Raw genomic sequence first — 18502 nt, forward strand, 5'->3', positions numbered from 1 at the left:
AGCTGTATAAGCTACAACAAACACCTGTTTGTGAGCATTTTATGTGTCGTCCGTCCAATACAGTCGGTCCTGTCTTCTGTACCACAATCTCACCTCATGGTACAACAGTTGTTCGTAACCGTTTATCAAGCCACATTTAACTGTTTGTGCTTGTTTCTGTCCCATTGATATAACTCAATGTGATGCATTTTCCAAGGGATAGAATGTTAACTTTAAGAGTGGGCCAAATTCAAATTTGAACTCATTCCACAAGCAACAAGATAGAAACCAAAAACCATTTGACCGTGTTATCCTTCCCCATTCTTAAAGTTAGTCAGACGTATTGGTTCTTTTCTCAATTAATGCACAAAGTGAAACCACACATCAGATCCAGTTCATTTGCTGGTGTATGTAGCACTTGACCACATATGGGCTTGATAATAAACCAAAAGCATACCTACCCGGGATACACCAAAATTGACTGATCTATTGTCTTTGCTCATAGTAGTAATACTGATGCTGAATTTGACTTTTGTACATTTATGCCGCCACATTATTAACAAATGAACAAACAAACAAACAAACAAAAAACAGTAGGACTCAATGTCAGATGGACAGCAGCTTTGTTTTCTGTCACAGGACACACATTGTGTCAGTCACCATCAGTGTTGTTAGCCAAATGTCCTCGGGAGTGGTGTTTTTGCTCTGCGCAAGGTCCGCCATCCATTGTGAACAAAAAAAACTCCTTTAACATATCTTGTCTCTCGCACCTGCAGGTGATTGAGTTCGATGACGGCTCTGGTTCGGTGCTAAGAATTCAGCCCTTACGCACACCCCGAGACGAAGCCATATACGAATGCGTCGCCTCCAACAGTGTTGGAGAGGCGAGCGCTACCACCAGACTCACTGTTTTACGTGGTAGGTCCTTCTCAACAAACCGAAAAAACAAAAAAAACCAAACCATTAACATGTCCCTTTCCTCCCAGCTGCTCCAACTAACCCAGGTGAGCCAGCATTTACTTGTTCTATGTCTGTCCTGTCCTCTTTTCCTCTTTGTTTCTGACTCTTGCACCTCACAGTCAAACCTAATTAGAGACACTGGTTGCACTCACGTTGTGTATGCTAAGTTGATAAGATTTACTCCATTAACCATTAAGCCAAATAAGTTTCCATTTCTAAGTGACTTAAGTCATTTGCATACAGATTCCTGACACAATAATTAAGATGCCGGTTAAATTATGCAAATAGCCATCCATTCCTTGCCTGCGGTGGTTTAATGGAAAAACTCAGCAATAATATTCAAATCAGTCATTTTTCATCTCTACACTTCAGCTTTGATATCCACTTGACCATGTAGAAAATAAGACAGGATGTAATACATTAGCTTGTGTTTGTTTTTAATAATATCCCGGTCACACATTTTGTAGACACCAGTTTTTTTTACAGTGACCAGATGCTGTTAATAGCACTCTTCTTTTCAGTCGTGCAACAATGCTGTCAGGAAAGGTCATCCACTTTGTTTGCTTCCAGAGAGCACACTGAGAATGAAAGTCAGACGACAAATATCAAGTTGGTTGACAGCGCCTCTTTAATAACAAGTACTTCTTGCACAAACCAAATTTTATCTTGATTACACACAGCATTCCATTCAAACGCAAATATGTGGTGGCCCTGAGCTCAAAAGGCGGCGTAATATCTCTCTAAAACATGACTTGTTTGGCTGTGAATGGAGAAAATGGCTTTGGGGGTGGTGGTGAGGGAGGGGGGGCTTGGGCTCCCTGAATGAGGTGTGCTCCATTATGTACCACAATTACACAACATGGCAAATGAGTTCCTATTGAGTGGGGAGCTTCCCTCCTATAGAAAAAAAAGCTGGCTGTGTGAGTCTCTGAAGCAGCTCGAGCCCCCACACCCACCCTTTTCCTTATCTCACCAATGAGCCAACAAAAGGCCTTTCGCACGGTCTCCAGGGGCCGATTGAAAGAGAAAGGTGGCACGTTCACATGCAGCTCCCTCCTGTTTACTCGGGAGCACAAAGTGTGTGTGTGTGTGTGTGTGTGTGTGTGCGTGTGTGTATGAGCAAAAGGAAATCAGTACAATATTGCATGTGAGAACATACACACATACACACACGTACCAATAGATAGATGAGGAAGAGCTGAAGCTGCTCCTCTCAGCTCCACGGCCCAGCATTAGCATGTTTATTACCATTTCCATTTTGCTCTCCTGCTCTCTCTCCTTTCCCATCAATGCATTGAAGGTGAGTGGAGGCCTATCAGGGACTGGAAGCAGGAAAGAGCTTTTTTTTTCCTCCTCAGCTTTGGTGCAAATAAAAAGGTGTGCTCTCTGTCGTCATATTCTAAACACACAAATCCTGAAGAAAGCCACAAACTGGTTTAATATAAGGTTTAATCTGATTAACTCTGGTAAATAATTCAAGAATTAATCTGCTACATTTTTATATTATAAACATATATTTCTCGAGTATCTATCACTAAGTGATATAACACGAGTGATTCAGTGCAAAACCATCACAGTCATGACAGTTTATCAATAAATACACTGTGGATTACTACTTCAAGTTCACCATTAGCTGACCATAAATTTTGTGTTTACATTGAGTTTTTCATCTGTTCCAACTTAATTCTGCATGCATCAAGAATACAGCTACATGGTTTTCATTCTTGTTTACAGTGTAGAACTCTTTGAATTTTATATTAACTAATCTGCACTTGCATTCTACTGCCCAAAGCAAACATGACTGTGAATCTCAGAGGGCAGGGAGTGAAAGAGCATACTGCATATGTTTACAAACCTGCATCAACCATGCATTGTATATTATTTAGCAGGCCAGAAAGCTACCTCTTATCATGTTTTAAAAATGTGATTAAACTTTCTTTAAGTCTAATCTGTCAGAGGGGCCAGCAAAGAAGTTGTGTTTTCCTATTTCACTTCGGCCTTCTAATAAAGTAATATTCAACTTGCACACAAGTGCAATTGATGATTAGAGAGATAAATAAATAAGCAGACAAAGATAAGTGCTAATACACCAAGCCTAATACATATAAAGTGACTGTTCATTTAGTTCATTTGGGCTCCAATGGTCTGTGGTAACGATTGCCAAGCATCTGCTGTGGGAAGCTCGCCACAGGGGGTGATGCCTAATTCCATGAAGGAAAAACACATTGTTGTAATTGCCATGCTACAAGGAGAGGGGACCGGAGGTGACAAATCCAAAGTACTGAGGAATATTAGTATTCGGATGGGCCTCCAACTTGATGGGAAGCGCCATTAGTAATGAACTTCCAGGCTTCGAGAGGCGATTTGCATGAAAGGCGAACCCTGGAGCGTAATGATGTTCAGAGTCAAATCTGCCTGTCCAATGAAAGAGGTGCTGATTTTCTTACTGCACTTTTTTTTACTCTGTTTTGATTAACTACGAGATGACCCGACACATATGCGACTCGTGTCTTTGAATTAAGGTTGTCTTGGTTTTCGCTGCAATTGAAAATGAAAGGAAAGGATTGAGAAATGAGGTAAAGGGGCCTTCTGGGTATCCCTGGTGGAATATGATTTAAGTGAATTGCTACATTTGATCTCGTTTATAAATATTTCTCAACAAGATATTTGTGTGCATATACTTATTTATTCACGAAGAGCCCTAAACATAATAAGTCAACCGTTAGATAAAGCCAGCACAGTTTGAAAATTCAACTTATGTTTTCAACCAGTAGTAAATAAAAGGAAATATCCTAAAATGTCGTCTTGACACCCCAATGGTTTTTGCCACTGCTAGCAGTAGTTGCAGCAGAATGATATGTGCATTTGACTGCAGCAGTTCATGATTCAGACATGATTAAGGATTTATATTGCATCCTCATACTCCCATTATGCTGTCAACAGCCATTTCCTGTGCCACACACACAAGTGTGCAGACTTATGCAGATGTGCACAACTTGACAGTGGGAGCGGAAAATGGGAAGCTGCTCTCCTGTGACAGAAAAACAAAATGCATCATTTCCATTTGTATGGAATGGCGCAATGGCTCGGTCAAAGCAGTCTAGCTGAGAGGGATGTTTTCACACGCTGTACAATAAAAGGCCTGATACGTGATCAGTGAATATTCAAAGAGAATGTGCGCGCTTGCTGCTTTGTCACTGTATGTGAAAAATGGCTTCCACATTACTTAAACAACCTACCAGAAGTATTTTATTTTCTAAGATATGAAATCAACTGGTAACTGGAGTCAGCAAATCATGTATGCATGAGGATGCACTTATCAAGGAGCAAAGAACGGTTGGGGAGAAGTAAAGTGTTTATCATAACATGCTGTAGTTTAAAAAGGCACACACTTAAAGAGCCTAAGTATAGAATGATTTACACAATGAGCAGCAGTTTCAACAGACAAAAGCATCCAGTGAAAGGAGAACTAGTCTCAACACAGTGAAGAACATATAGTATGTACAGTATCTGTATGTTATCAGTATTGGATATCGCTATCTGGAAATGTAACATTTGTCCATAAAGGGGATTTCTGCTTATGTCCAATTTAAATAACTATAAATGAAATCTGTACCTAGATTGTATGTTTAACATATATTACAAATACATGTGTTAGTAGCCATCACTGTCATATCAAGTATGTGTATTAAGCAGGTTGTTTTCATATATTCACATACACTATATGGACAAAAGTATTGGAACACACCTCTTAATCAATGAATTCTGGTGCTTCATTCAGTTCTATTGCCACAGGTGTATAAAATAAAGCAGCTAGCCATGCAGTCTGACTTTACAAACATTTGTGAAAGAATAGGTCATTCTAAAGAGCTCACTGAATTCGAACGTGGTACCATAATAGTAATAGTAATAGTAATTTAATAGGATGCCACCATTGCAACAATTAGTTTGTGAAATTTCTTGTCTGGTATTATTGCAAAGTGGAGCATTTAGGAACCGCAACAACTCAGCTATGAAGTGGCAGAGCACGTAACGTTATAAAGCGGGGTCACCGAGCGCTGAGGCATGTCGTGCATAAAAGTGGCCGACGCTCTGCTGACTCAATAACTGCAGAGCTCCAAACTTCCTCTGGCATTAACATCAGCACAAAACTGCACTGGGTGCTTCATGGCATGGGTTTCCATGGCCGAGCAGCCGCATACAAGCCTTACATCACCCAGCATAATGCCAAGCTTCAGATGGTCTATGGAGTGGTGGAAACATTTTCAGTGGAGAGACCAATCACGCCTCTCTATCTGGAGGTCTGATGGACGAGTCTGGGTTTGGCGAGTTCCAGGAGAACGTTCCCTGCCTGACTGCATTGTCCCAACTGTAAAGTGTGGTGGAGGAGGGATAATGCTATGAGCTTGTTGTTCTGGGGTCGGCCTCAGCCCCTTAGTTCCAGTGAAGGGAAATCTGAATGCTTCAGCTCACCAAGACATTCTGGACAATTCTCTGCTTCCAAGTTTGTGGGAACAATTTGGGGAAGGCCCTTTTCTGTTCCAGCTTGACTGAACACCAGTGCACAAAGCAAGGTCCACAAAGGCATGGTTGGATGAGTTTGGTGTGGAAGAACTTGACTGGCCTGCACAGAGCCCTGACTTCAACCCCATCCAACACTTGGGATTGAACTAGAACGGAGATTGCGAGCCAGGCCCTCTCGTCCAACATCAGTGTCTGACCTCACAAATGCTCTTCTGGATGAATGGGCAAACATTCCCACAGACACGCTCCAAAATCTTGTAGAAAGTCTTCCAAGAAGAGTGGAAGCTGGTACTGCTGCAAAGGGAGGACCAGCTCCAAATTAATGCCTATGGATTTAGAACGGGAGGTCATAACAGCTCCTGTTGGTGTAATGTGTAAGTGGTTCAATACTTTGGTCCACATATACATGTGTCATCATATCCAAAGTGTATTGGTATGAGACAATGGGAAAGAGGCAATGAGCACATTACCGGCTATAACTGAGATTTAATTTTTTCTTGTGTTATAATTTCACGTGTTTGCCCTTTTACATGGCCAAATGCATAATAGAAAGACAAAACCTACTGCTCAAACAGTCCTTCATTAACAACATTAAATAACAAAGCTTATTCTTTATTGTTGTTCAGTTTGAGGTGTACTCACTCCGTTCTAGACGTACGTCTTTCCTTCAAATACAGACAGGATTGTAGATAAACAAAAGGCTTGCCTACATGCTCAAATTGCTTGTGGAAAAGAAGAAAAATTAAATTGTTGCGTCAGCTGTCTCAGACTGTCAGAGCATGGTGTGCAATAGAAACGAAGCAGGTGTCCATTGTAAAATGACTGTGCTTGAGATCAGTGGCTTGCAAAAGGGAGTGTAGGGGCCCAGCAGCTAGCACACAATTCTCTGGTTTACTGGAAAGAGCTCTATAGATGGCAAGACCCACGCTGCCGCATGGAACACTCAATTCTGCTAGAAAAAGACATTTTCCCTCCAAAAACCGGAGCTTTGGAAACATGCTGACTTTTTATACAATCCAGTTTAACTGATTTTTTTTTTTCTTGTGGACTCAACATATGAAAGAATTACAAACTGCCTGCAACAGCACTTTCAGTTCAGAGGGAGTTTTATGACCCGACTGATTTGCTCCACTGTGAAGTTCACTCCATAAAACTATTTTTAATTCACGACCATTAATTTGGCTTTTAAAATTGCAGTTTGCACGCATTCTCTTCCTCGCCTGTCCTCTTGCCTGAAAAAAAGTAGCAAATTCCTTGTATCTCCCACCATTGTAGTTTTCTATTTACTGATTTCCATTATGTCTGTCCAAAAATATAATTTATGCTGGACGTGCGCAAGTTTCTGTCCTTTTTTTTTTTTTTTTTTTGTAGTAAAATCAACAACCTTTGCCAATGGTGAATGAATAAATTCACCTGCAAAGACAATGGCAGCTATTGACGTGACGCTACTGTCCCATCAATTATAAACTTTGCACTTTCATACGTCTCAAAAATGGACCAGATGATGACAAGTTATTCATTACTGTAATTAAAAAGATTGAGTTGACTGTCCACAAAGACATTGATCTGGCCACAGTAAAATACCTCCCACCCACCCCCTCCTCATATTTTGCTGCTTAATTAATTGTGGGAATGAATCAGTATTTGTACAGCGCATGGTAAAATTAAAAACAACAACAATAATAATGATAAAAAAGACAAACAAAAAAAAAAACAACAAGATGGATATTAGGTTTTACTGCCTCATAGCATGTGAGAAAACATCTGCTGAAGCCACAAAAGGCTAGAATTACACTGAGCATTGTAGAAATGTTGCACGTGTTACAGCTGTGTATTTGTTTTTATAAATGTAAAACACTGATTAACACAAAAAACAAACAAACATATAAATAAATAAATAAATAAAATAATCGTCTTATGGAGATACACTCATTCAGTAATTACTTTTGTGTTGTGTGCAAGATTAACTATTGTGTTGTTATGGCAAGATTAACTGTTTTATTTTCTTTATTTTTTGTGCCACTTGAAATTTTTCAACTCCTTATATACAGTACCTCTTTGTGAACATTTGTCTTTAAATTGTTTGTGATATTTAAGTGGCAATAGCTTTCCCTGAAAATCTTTTGTTTTATTCTTTGCAGATCAATTTAATAATTTTTTTTTTTTTTTTTTACACTTAATCCAATTATTTTAGCTTGCTATAATGCTATAAATCAGAATGTGTGTACACAATGACATGGTGGCACACTGAAACCCTGTAAGATGTGAGGGGTTGCTCTTACTATGGAATATTCCTTTGGCGGGACACAGGGTCATAAAATGAGGAGTGTGTAACCCTGAGCCAAGTACTCAGGGGGTGCTAATGTTAGCTGCTTTGATCTTAGCTACACTCAAAAGTCATTTTCTACTAGATTAATCGGGTACTGCAGGGTCACCTCTAATGCATCAAATGATGCTCTTAAAGTCTGCAAGTCTGGCAAGGCTGCTTGCTAATTACAACCATACAACTTTGGATTGGGAAAAGGTGATGTGGCAAAATTTGACTTTTGGTGGCAATCTGGGATTAATTAACCGTCAACATGATTTTACTTTCAGTTTAGCAGTGACGCGCCACAACGCCTCATTAGATGTTGTATGGCTGCACGAAGGGGAACAAAACCTTACATATTTTCATCAGAAGTTTCATCATGAGCTTTAAAATCACCTGTCAAAATTCAAAACATGCAGCCTCAATGAGGTCATTTCCATAATACAGTCATACCACCCACTAGCAGCTGTGACACCCTGTCTGCTCCCACAGACACTTTTGGGGAGAACACCTGTCTGCTTAAATTGAAAAGCCTGATATAACCCCTTTTTCCATTAGGGCTGTTTGAGAGCCAAGAGGTCCTCTCTGCAGGGTGTTAGCAAGTATGAGTAATCTCCATGCCCCCCTCTCCTGTAGCAGGCTCTTAGCTATATAAATTATTAAAATGGCTGGGGTTACATTTTTCCTTTTTCCTCTTTTACCTTATGAAATACGGCAGCGTTCTCAGGAGGAAGTGAACTTGTATGAAGGCGGTTTTTGCAGACATTTATAGTATACGGCTCCCAGAGTAGTCGTCTGGTGATACCACACGCAAATAGAAGAGTCCTGAGCCGTGACCCATAAAGATATCTGGTACCGTCATGCTGGAAATGCTAAAAGTGGTTAAAGTTCAAACGAATTTGGGAAGCATTCTGACAGCTGATGCGATGCCTCCTTGTTAGTGTGTGTGTATTTATATTTATGTACATTTTTTTCCAAAGTTGCACACACCTCTACAGATACACTTGCCCTCCACTGCCCCCCCACACACACAAGAAATAATTTGAACACACACGCACTTCTGTGAGATAATACAGTAGATAACATGCCGCTTGCAAAGTGGCTTCCAAGATATTAGAAATGGCTGTTTGACCAAACTGACCCGTATGCTTCCGAATGTACAGTACATGAAGGTTAATGAAGCAACTGAGTGTCTCACAGCTCTGCCTTCTGTCTGTTTTCCTGCCTGATAGGAAGACTCACCTGGCCTCCGACACTCCCCAGAGCCCCCGCTGGCTCCAGCTTCTGGCCTTGGCCTTGTCAGCTATAGCTACCCTTACACAGCCATAAGGCACTCATAAAGCTAAACACCTTAATGTATTTTGTGGTCAGCGTTTCTCGTGGCATGTTTAAAGCTCTATTATTTAACACGTGTAACAGCACGAGCTCCAAAAATGAATGACAGGTTATTTTTCTTTCAATGGATTTTAACATGAATTATTGGTCAGACAGGAACATAACAAAAAGAGAGACACACAAATATACTTTATCAGACTTTGAAGGTTAAACATACAATGAATAATGCTTTTAAAAAAAATCTGCAGAATAAAAACATGACAGATGTCTGTGGGTATATGCTTCAAAGTGAAAGGCTCATCAGCGAGAATGGAGGCATCTCCGTGGAGAAGGAGAAAGCAGTGTGCGGTTGTTTACATATTCCCTACCACGTCCTCTTTATTTGCGAATGCTTAATGCACTCAAGAGGATCAAATGTGGGTTGATGGACTGTTTAAAAAAAAAAAAAAAAAAAAAGCTTCTGAAGGTACATTGCATTGGAGGAGCGAGAGAGTAAGAGAGACATCCATCCCAGCTTTGTGTTTGGCAAATAGCTCCAAGCATTGTCAAAGTAGTTTTCTCCCTCTTCTTTTGAATATTACTAATAATAACAGAAAAAATGCTGATGGCAGATAAGATGACAAGAACAGAAGTTTTTTATTCCCCCCCACGAAATAAATGGGCCACTGTTTTCTGAAGTAAATGGAATCATCGCTCAAGGTAACAACCAGCAAATGGAATATGCAAAGTGAAATCCTGAAGAGGGAGGGAGAGGGACAGAAGGCAAAGAAGGCAGGAGAAACAGAAAAGACAAATCGAGGGAGAATCTTTAACAACAGTCGCTGAGATGAAAAGAGAATGGACAGAGGCAGATGAAGAAATCTATGACAAAATGCGGCGGAAGTGAGGCGGATGCGAAAGGCGACGGTGGTGTGGAAGAAAGGCGTGGATATAGGTGGAAGAAGAGGACGCCTGGAAAAGTCTTGGTGTCTCTGCTCGCTCTCTCCCTTCTCCCCAGGTGATCTTTACTCTGAACGGTACATCTGGCTGAGCTGACGTGTTGTCTGTAAAGCAAGGGGGAGCATCTGAGCGTAAATGGTGCTTTGTGCCTGGCTTCCTGCCTGCCGTGCTGCTTGCTCAACCAGGCCTGCAGAGAAGGCCCCTCTCTCCGCCCTTCCTGCTTCATCTCTCCTTTTCATCTCCCTTTTCACCCATCCATTTTAGCACTACCCCTAAGGGGCATCCGACACTAACACTCTCTCCCTGCTTTCATTCTCTCCTCCCCACTCCGTTCGCTTATGTTGTAAATGGAGGAATATCACAGCTAATCCGTCATGTTTATGAATGACACGGGGCCTAGGGAGAGTTAGGGCACCTCGCCAGCAGTGGCGTACATCTCTGTTGCATGCCCTCTGCTTGGCTGATCCAATCTGCCCCGGCACCGATGGCCATAAAAAATGTCTACGGGGGATGGTAGGAACTCTAGGCAGGGTCATTTTAAAACATAACTCTGGACATTTTTGAGCTGGATTGTGTTTTCCCATCTTTTTCCACCAAGGCAATCGATTTTGGCCAAAATCTCATCAGTTGCTACTCTGTAGAGCTACTTACATCTTGCTTGCCAGGGTGCACAAACCCCCTAATATAGTCCTAACAGGCCAGTAAAGACTCTAAAAAAATCAATCCCAAAAGCACCTAAAGCATGTCTATTTCAACATCTTGGTTGTTTCTGTTTAATGAGACAAGTAGGTAAAAAAGATGAAAATGAAAATTATCTGTCATACCTTTGAATTACAGTGTTGATGCTGCACCAGCTGTGGCTGCCTGTCATGTATCACTGTGTAATGTAGTTCAAAATAAATTTAAGTCATCTCATTACACCGGTAGTGTCATTAAGCTGAAAAGACATGCTTTGGGTGCTTTTCAGGCTGTCCATAAGTGCTGTGCCTCTGTACTGGAGAACCTGCTCTTTGACAAGCAAGCCTGTTTTAAACAGCTGTCAAGTGTGTTTGATCTGAGTCAACCAATACAGTAGAAAAAACTGGGAAATGGGGTCCAGGCCGAAAATGATCAGGCTTATGCTTTAAGCGACCCTGCCTGTAAGTTCCTGTCTTTGACATGTCTATCAGGGTGATGGGGATACTCCGTTAAGGCAGTAGGCTACCTCAGTAGGCTATACCTCAGCACCCAGTGACACACCAGTGAAATTAGCTTGTTTGGATGCTGAATTGGAAGGACACTTCATAAGAGAGGTTACCAAAGAGGTGACATGCTGGAATCAGTAGCTGCATTAATTTGTGACATGCATAACTGCATTTCATGCACTTAAATTGATACTGATGATTTGTCATTACAGTATAGCAACATACAGTGTTCTAGTGCAGTTATAACTACTTAAAAATGGCTGTGAACAAATAAGATTTAATTACATCTAACAGTATGAAATATAACTGCAAAGTCAGATATACAGTGTATATAGTGTGGTCCCTGTAGTGAAGAAGCTATTAGTTTGCACTAAAAGTGAATATAACATATTCTAAACATACATTTTTGGTATTAAGGTCTTTGCTTTAATGTATTTTTTAAACGTGTTATTCTTTAGTTGGATTTAAGGATGTTGCATAAAAGTAATGTTATGGTACGTCTAAAAACGGTTTCATATCATGACAACACATGTTTGTTGATTTGAGTTTTTAAAACTTGTTCTCCAATGTCATTCAGAGTGAGGAATGGCTGGGAGTGTTCATCTGTGAAGGGTTTTCTGGGAAAAAATAAAGGACCTGATGATTAATTGATTGACTCGACAATGGTTTTCTCATAATCTCAGGCATTAGGCGAGGGTTTTTAATGGCAAATAAGCAGCATTCAATTAATTATACAATCTCAAAGGGGATTTATGGAAGAAACAATCAGCGCAGGGCAAAGTGGGAGAGGATGCTATTTTTCACTGAGACAGAGTGCCGTGGACCTCGGGTTAAGAGAGTTCACTACTCCTTCACCTTCCTCCTCCTCTCTTTCACTTCAGCGCTCATCATACTCCCCCTCACTTCACACTCCCTTCCACATCTCCCCCGAGCAGAGAAATTCCTATGCATATTTGTGCAGCAATAACACAATGCTTTTGTCCAGCCCGATACATTACCTGCATTAATGAACACACAAAATAGAATTTTACAAATCCATTCCTATTTCACCCCTGGAGGCGTAAGGGGTGAAAACCAAGTTTCAGCCGAATCTAGAAGGCCCCTCATTTTCTGCAGTTGAGTTTCAGTGGTTTGCTCAAAGTGACAGTATTTGTTCAGCAAATTACTAGACTCCCTATTAGAGGCAAAAACCTGGTGTGCGTTGACTAAATGCCATTCTGTATTTGAGAGGAGAGCAACTCTATTACATTAAATGGAGAGCATTAGCCATTTTAGCCAACTCTTGCACATTCACAGCAATGTTCATTAATATGGTCTATACCCATGAAATAAACAAAGAACTAAACTTAACTAAAGCACATTGTCCTCAACCCAACTTCTTGTAGTATGCCTTTCATACTTATTTCTTGTCCAGAAGAATATATTTTATTGCACTGCTCAAAGTATCAAGAGTAACATTTGCAAAAAAATGTCACTGATGTTAGTACAGTAATGACAATCACTTGAATTTAAAACTGTTACAGCCTCTGTTGCACCCGGCCAGTTGTGAACCGTGCTTCTTATTATTTACCAGTCATATAACCCAAGTGAGTCACTTTATCTTACTTTAAATGGCTCTGAAATTGTCTGATTCCTCTCTGAGGTGCCTGAACATGTACATCTGCAAGGAGTAACAAACGCACACAAAATCAGGGGATTACCGACAGAATCCTGTTTCTAAGTAACCCATTCCACCTACTTTGCCACAAAGAATGAAACTTACATTTCTATAGTAAACTCAGATGAATGGGTCATAGGTTTTCTTAGCAAATCTGAACTCTCATCCCTCCTCTAGATCCCAAAGGATTAGCTGTGACCTGCAGTCTTACATGGAGGCATTTGTAAATGTCAATTGGAAAGCAGCGGCAAACCTTGCCACCCAACCAGCTATCAGATCAGAGTTCATCTAAGCTTTTTGAAAATAAAGGCTTGTGCCCCACGGGCATAGAAATAGGATATGTTCTCACATCTAATCTCCTGAGGTGTATTTTGCAGTTTGGGAAATTGTAAAAAAAAAAAAAAAAAACACATCAGTCAGGATACATGCCATGTTTTAAAACAATCTGAAGGTTGACTCAGAGCTTGTTAGCCTGCAGAGCCTCATAGTTATTAGGCTGGAAGGTGAATTAGGGAATTTCCCTCCACCATACACTAGTGTGTGGTTTATTCGAAGGAAGCGGTGAGGATTGTGTTTTCCATCATTGGATTAGTTAAGCAATATCTATCCCATGCAGTTACTGTAGGTGCCAGGAAACTTATTTGGGAACTTTGGCCAGACGGAAGCTCTAAGGAAAAACATAATCTTGTCTAGACTGGACAGTGTGTTTGCCAAACACTGAGAAGTTTCAAGGACATAAATAGAAGCTTTGAATTCTTTAAGGACATTGGGCCAATTAAGTTGTTTTCTTCTTTTCTTCTCTTTGTATAGCAACTTTGTTAACATGTATTGCCCTAACCTTGAGACCCTGTGTGCTTTTCTACTAGTTCCTCTCTAAATGGGTGGCTGCACCTGCCAAGTGGTGAAAGACACTTGAATCCCGTAATGCCAAAGGTCATCACTTTCACTAACGTTCAAAGTATTCCAAGTATTCCACCCAAGGCGGCACCGCTACACCGAGACACCCATAATCTGACAAGGAATTCCACAAGAGAGACAGAGAGAGATCAGGTGGCTGGATGATTGGCATGTGTGCAAATACTCTCTTTCTCAAAGTCCCCTGCTTTTGAGCCAGGTCTCAGTGTATGTGGCTTTGTCTTAAAGCAAGTGTTAGACTTGCTCGCACCAGGCAGTGTCAGCAGAGGCAAGTGAGCTGGCACGCCAGCAAAGCCATCTCCTGACAGTCAATAAACATTTACGTTCAAGAGCTCTGCAGGCTTAATCTCTATCCCACCCACACAAACACACGCACGTACACACACACAGTCCTGGTTTACATCAAGAGTCAGCACACCTGTTATCATCGGTGATGTGCTAAATGGCTCATTTATAGGACATGGTCATCTGCTTTCTCCAACACGGTACCATGACCGAGGCAATGGGATGTATTTGTGAAACCGACACGTCAGCAGTTTGAGGTCATTAGGCAGGTTTTATATTCTGTCAGTCTCATCACTCTACACCCCTATTAATGTTTTCTTTTTTTTCCTCTCCACCTGTTTAGTTGAACAATAATACTCCAGGAATATTTCCAGGAAATCCCTGCAAAGAATTTATCCAGTAATTCTGTGCAAACATTAAAAACTAGAAATATAATTATGATGGTAGAAATAGCGCTCCTAAAAGCATCTTTTAGGGAAAAGCAAGTAAATCAGAATCAAATATTGTGTGGACTGTGGAATGAAAATAGAGGGGAAAAAAAAGAAGAAACACAATATCAAAATGACCTAGCCCAAGGTCAAAAATTAATGTTGGGACAAGGTTCACCTCTGCAAAGGTTTATGGGCAAAATGATGGATGAATTGTTGAGTAAAGCAACTCTGAGTCTCGGTTTAGATAGTTTAACCAAGCTGCAGGTAGCTGATAAAGCAAGAGGCGGGTTTAGATTTAGAACCTGTCAATCACGATGTGCTAGATTGTACAAAAACACCACTTTTACCAGAGTGAAAGTGTGCCTTGTAAGTAGAGCGAGGAAATCAACAATGGGCTGAGTGAAAGCGAAGCGGATAAACAGAATGTTAGAGAGAGAGAGAAAGTAAAAATGAGAACAGATGCCGTCATAGAATTGGCACAAAGTGGAATTGCTGCCTGCCTTTGTTAATCAAGAGCTCTTACGTTTGGTTGAGTAATTTTGTTTGTGTGAAAACAAAAGCATAATTAACAGTTCCCTCTCCTGTGCCAAAGACAAAAAAAATATAATTGAATACATCAGTTGAACAGGAGCCGAAAGGAACATTTTGTCAAAGAGGATTCAGGTCGTCGCTGAACGGATGTATTAACCAGGCTTGCAACACATTTTTAGAGAACCGTAAACAAAGTGAGGTGAACAATGTTTTTGTGATGATGGGTTCCAAATCACAAATCTCACCTTCAAAAAAAAAAAAAAAAAAAGTTAATGCCCCAAAGACCAATTTCAAGCAATTGAGCTCATGAGCAAACTAAACAAATACTATCTTCCTTGCCCAAAAGATGGCCTCTGGCTACAGTATAACCCCTAATTCATTTGAGGGGCTTACTGTCATGTAAATCTGCTCAGCAGTATGAAATTATGGCAATGGAATGGAGGCCTTTTTAAGGCTTTTAGGCATAGTTTTCTGCTTTCCTATAAATACATGAACTGCTGTACCTCTGCAAAACTGGTTTGCAGTCAATTCCAAAATGTATCACAGCCCCAGCCCTTCTCAAATCACTTTTTCCTAGCTTTTTCTGATCCTCAGATTCCATCACTCGTGTCTGTCCTGACAGATAGTTGGTTGTGGGATTTATCTTATGTTTGTCAACTGTTTCTCATATGCAAGGACTGAGCTTTACTCTCTCTGTCGTGACTTCCCTCATATGTCTTTTGTGGTCTTGCATTGTGAAAATCGATTTCCTGCATTTATGTGTCACCACTGTCCAGTTTTCAAAGCAATAGGCTGTAATTCAAACTAGGTCAGTTAATGCATCAGAAAGCCACGCAAGCAACTCAAATCCAAATGATCGTCCTTGTAAGCAGCAAAAGTGCTGCATGATTAACATGATTAACACTCTAACCCTGCCAAATTCAGCTATCTTCTACTCTTTCTCTCTTTTGGATCTTCAAGCGTGGAAAGAGCTTTAATCAATGTCCCTCAACTGCAAATTATATGCTATGTTGTGGTGGGAAAAAAGGCTTTGGCTGAGGCTGCTGAGAAAAATAAGCACTGCTGTCACACTCCATGGGTAATGCTTTGTGCCCCCATTTTTGTGCTGCCTGAAAATCTTATCTGCGGATGGACTGCAAAGAATCAGATTGATTCCTAAGAAGGGCGTGCTGTACAAATAGTCTTACGGCTAGAGAAAAAGAAATATGAAACATACAAGTGTCATACTTGAGGGATACCCGTCCCAAAATTCCAGTATTTCTATAATCCAGCATCTTTAGTTGAAGAGGGATTCCCAAACAACAATATGTCTTGACATGCTCCTTTCTCCAGCATGCCGCCACAGCGACTGACCTGTGACAGCCTCTTTGAGGAGATTGTATCCGCTCAAATACGTCCAACAAATATATCTTATTATGGCCTGCAGGGATTTTCCCCAAAGAATAACCTCAACCGCGGGGGTGAAAAGTCTTGTTCCGCCTGGGAATAAAAGGGTCTGTCTGAATCCAATCCTTGTGCAGCAGGCACGGAGCTAAAGCCAGAATGTGACCGGAAAGGTTTATGTTTTTATGGCCTCAGTTGGAAAGTCCATTGCAACAAAGCCATATTTTTTCCCCCTCAAATGCCTTTGTACTTATTGGGTAATTCTGGAGTGAAATGTGATTTGACTGAAAGAGAATAGCACCCAGGCCTCAGTGAATTAGTGTTGTCTAGCAGATTTACTTATTATATTATTATTTTCGAGCAGTGTGTTGCCATTGTCTGGTACTTCCTCATAAAGAATGTCACATAACACATTTTTGAAAGTCTAAACAGCTCATTATGCCAGTTTCAACAGTCATTATAGACAAAATTGTCAAATCAGGTTATTATTCTGTATAAGGAATATCCAGACAATGTCAAGATCTTGCTATGTTATTGCTTTCTCAAAAAAAAAATGCTCTATAAATATTATTAACACAATCAGAGAGGCTTTTCTCTTGAGTCTACTTTAGCTCATTCCTAGACTGATAATTTTCTAGAAGGTGTTTGTTTGTTTGTTTTTCTTTTTTTTCAACCCCATCCCTCCCCCCCACACTTGCCTTCTCTACCTTTTAACGAAGATTTCTGGAACCACTGTGTCGAACAGTCGTCAACTTTTCAGCAGAATTCAAACTGAAGCTGACATCCTGGCCTGGGTTTTGCAGCTTGGTCACCTCGCCATTCTAATGAGTCTTGTGCACCACAGAGATAAATGCATTAGCCTTGCAATATTCTGCAAACAGCACCCCAGATGCACCAGGTTACACACACACACACACACACACACATGCACACACCTGCTTCTGTTTACCACCACACAAACTGGGCGAAGGTGGTCTGGTAAACAGTAACTAATAATATTTGAAGGGTACTCCTGTCCACTGAGACTCAATTAGGCTGATTTAATTAATGTCCGCCCTAAGGAGGATATTACTTGAGTTTGTCAGTTGTGATTACACCACTAGGCTAAATGGTGGTTTGGCCACAGTGGGTTTAGGTGTCTACTTTGGGGTCAGCAGAGGCGGTAAGTGTGGCTGTGATGGGTAACGTCTAAAAGGGCTGACGTTAATGTTGCACCTAATGTGAGATGCTAAAATGTACACCGTTGTTGTACTAGGCAAGTGTGATTTTGACTGTGCCCATATTTTGTCTGTGAGTGATCGATAGAAATAATCTGCTAATGGGCTGAGTTTACGTCCAGTGGCCTTATGTCTTCAGCAAAAATCTGCTAACTGAGGTACTATTTGAGCCAATGTCCTTTTTATACTCCTCCCAAGCTTGGCACCACATTCTCATAGGGCCTGATAGCCTGGCAGTGGTTAATGTGTGCAAATTGTCATTGGGAGTCTTTTTATATCAAGCACCAGTGCTCAGCACTTCTGCGGAAGGTGACTTCAGCATTTCTCTCCCTTCCATCTCATTTAGTGTGTAGATCCATTGTTGAATATACAGTATGGGTCTGTAAAGCAGAAACTGCCCTTGTCTTAGACTGTCCTTGAGATTGCAGCTCTCAGCGAGGTAGAATAAGAAGGGTGTGGGGAGGGGGGTCTAAGCTAAACCTTTTTCTTTTTAATTTTGCCTTTCAGCTTTGACTTTCCTACATTGTACGGAGAAGCATGGCTATGCATGTTGTAGTCATACATAGATATGCAGTGCATACATATACACCACATATACACACATGCAAGCAGACACACACGCACACACGTATCAGCAAGTACACACAACACACAAACCAAACTTTTCCAATTTCCAGTCCTATCAGGATGCAGTCCAGAGTTCCTGCAGCAGTAATGAATTAGCTCTTTGCTGATAATTTATGTAACCACAAGTCGAAAACCAAAGCCTCTGACTGTTGGAACTGCAAACATAGCACATGGGAAAAATGCTAGTCGCCTGGCCCCATTTGATTAATTATTTCATTCTTCACATT

The 18502-nt window shown here is 40.8% G+C and overlaps 1 protein-coding gene across 1 annotated transcript in view; it reads left to right on the top strand.

Annotated features, from left to right (window-relative positions):
• LOC115376148 (receptor-type tyrosine-protein phosphatase delta) overlaps nt 1-18502 on the top strand; it is a 410683-nt gene that overhangs the window by 329345 nt on the left and 62836 nt on the right. Inside the window, exon 12 of the mRNA XM_030075622.1 lies at nt 756-897. Within this exon, the coding sequence (XP_029931482.1) occupies nt 756-897 (142 nt within the window). The remainder of the gene's footprint in view (nt 1-755; nt 898-18502) is intronic.

This window comes from Myripristis murdjan, chromosome 18 (assembly GCF_902150065.1).
Source record: "Myripristis murdjan chromosome 18, fMyrMur1.1, whole genome shotgun sequence".
In the NCBI taxonomy this organism is placed as follows: Eukaryota; Metazoa; Chordata; class Actinopteri; order Holocentriformes; family Holocentridae; genus Myripristis; species Myripristis murdjan.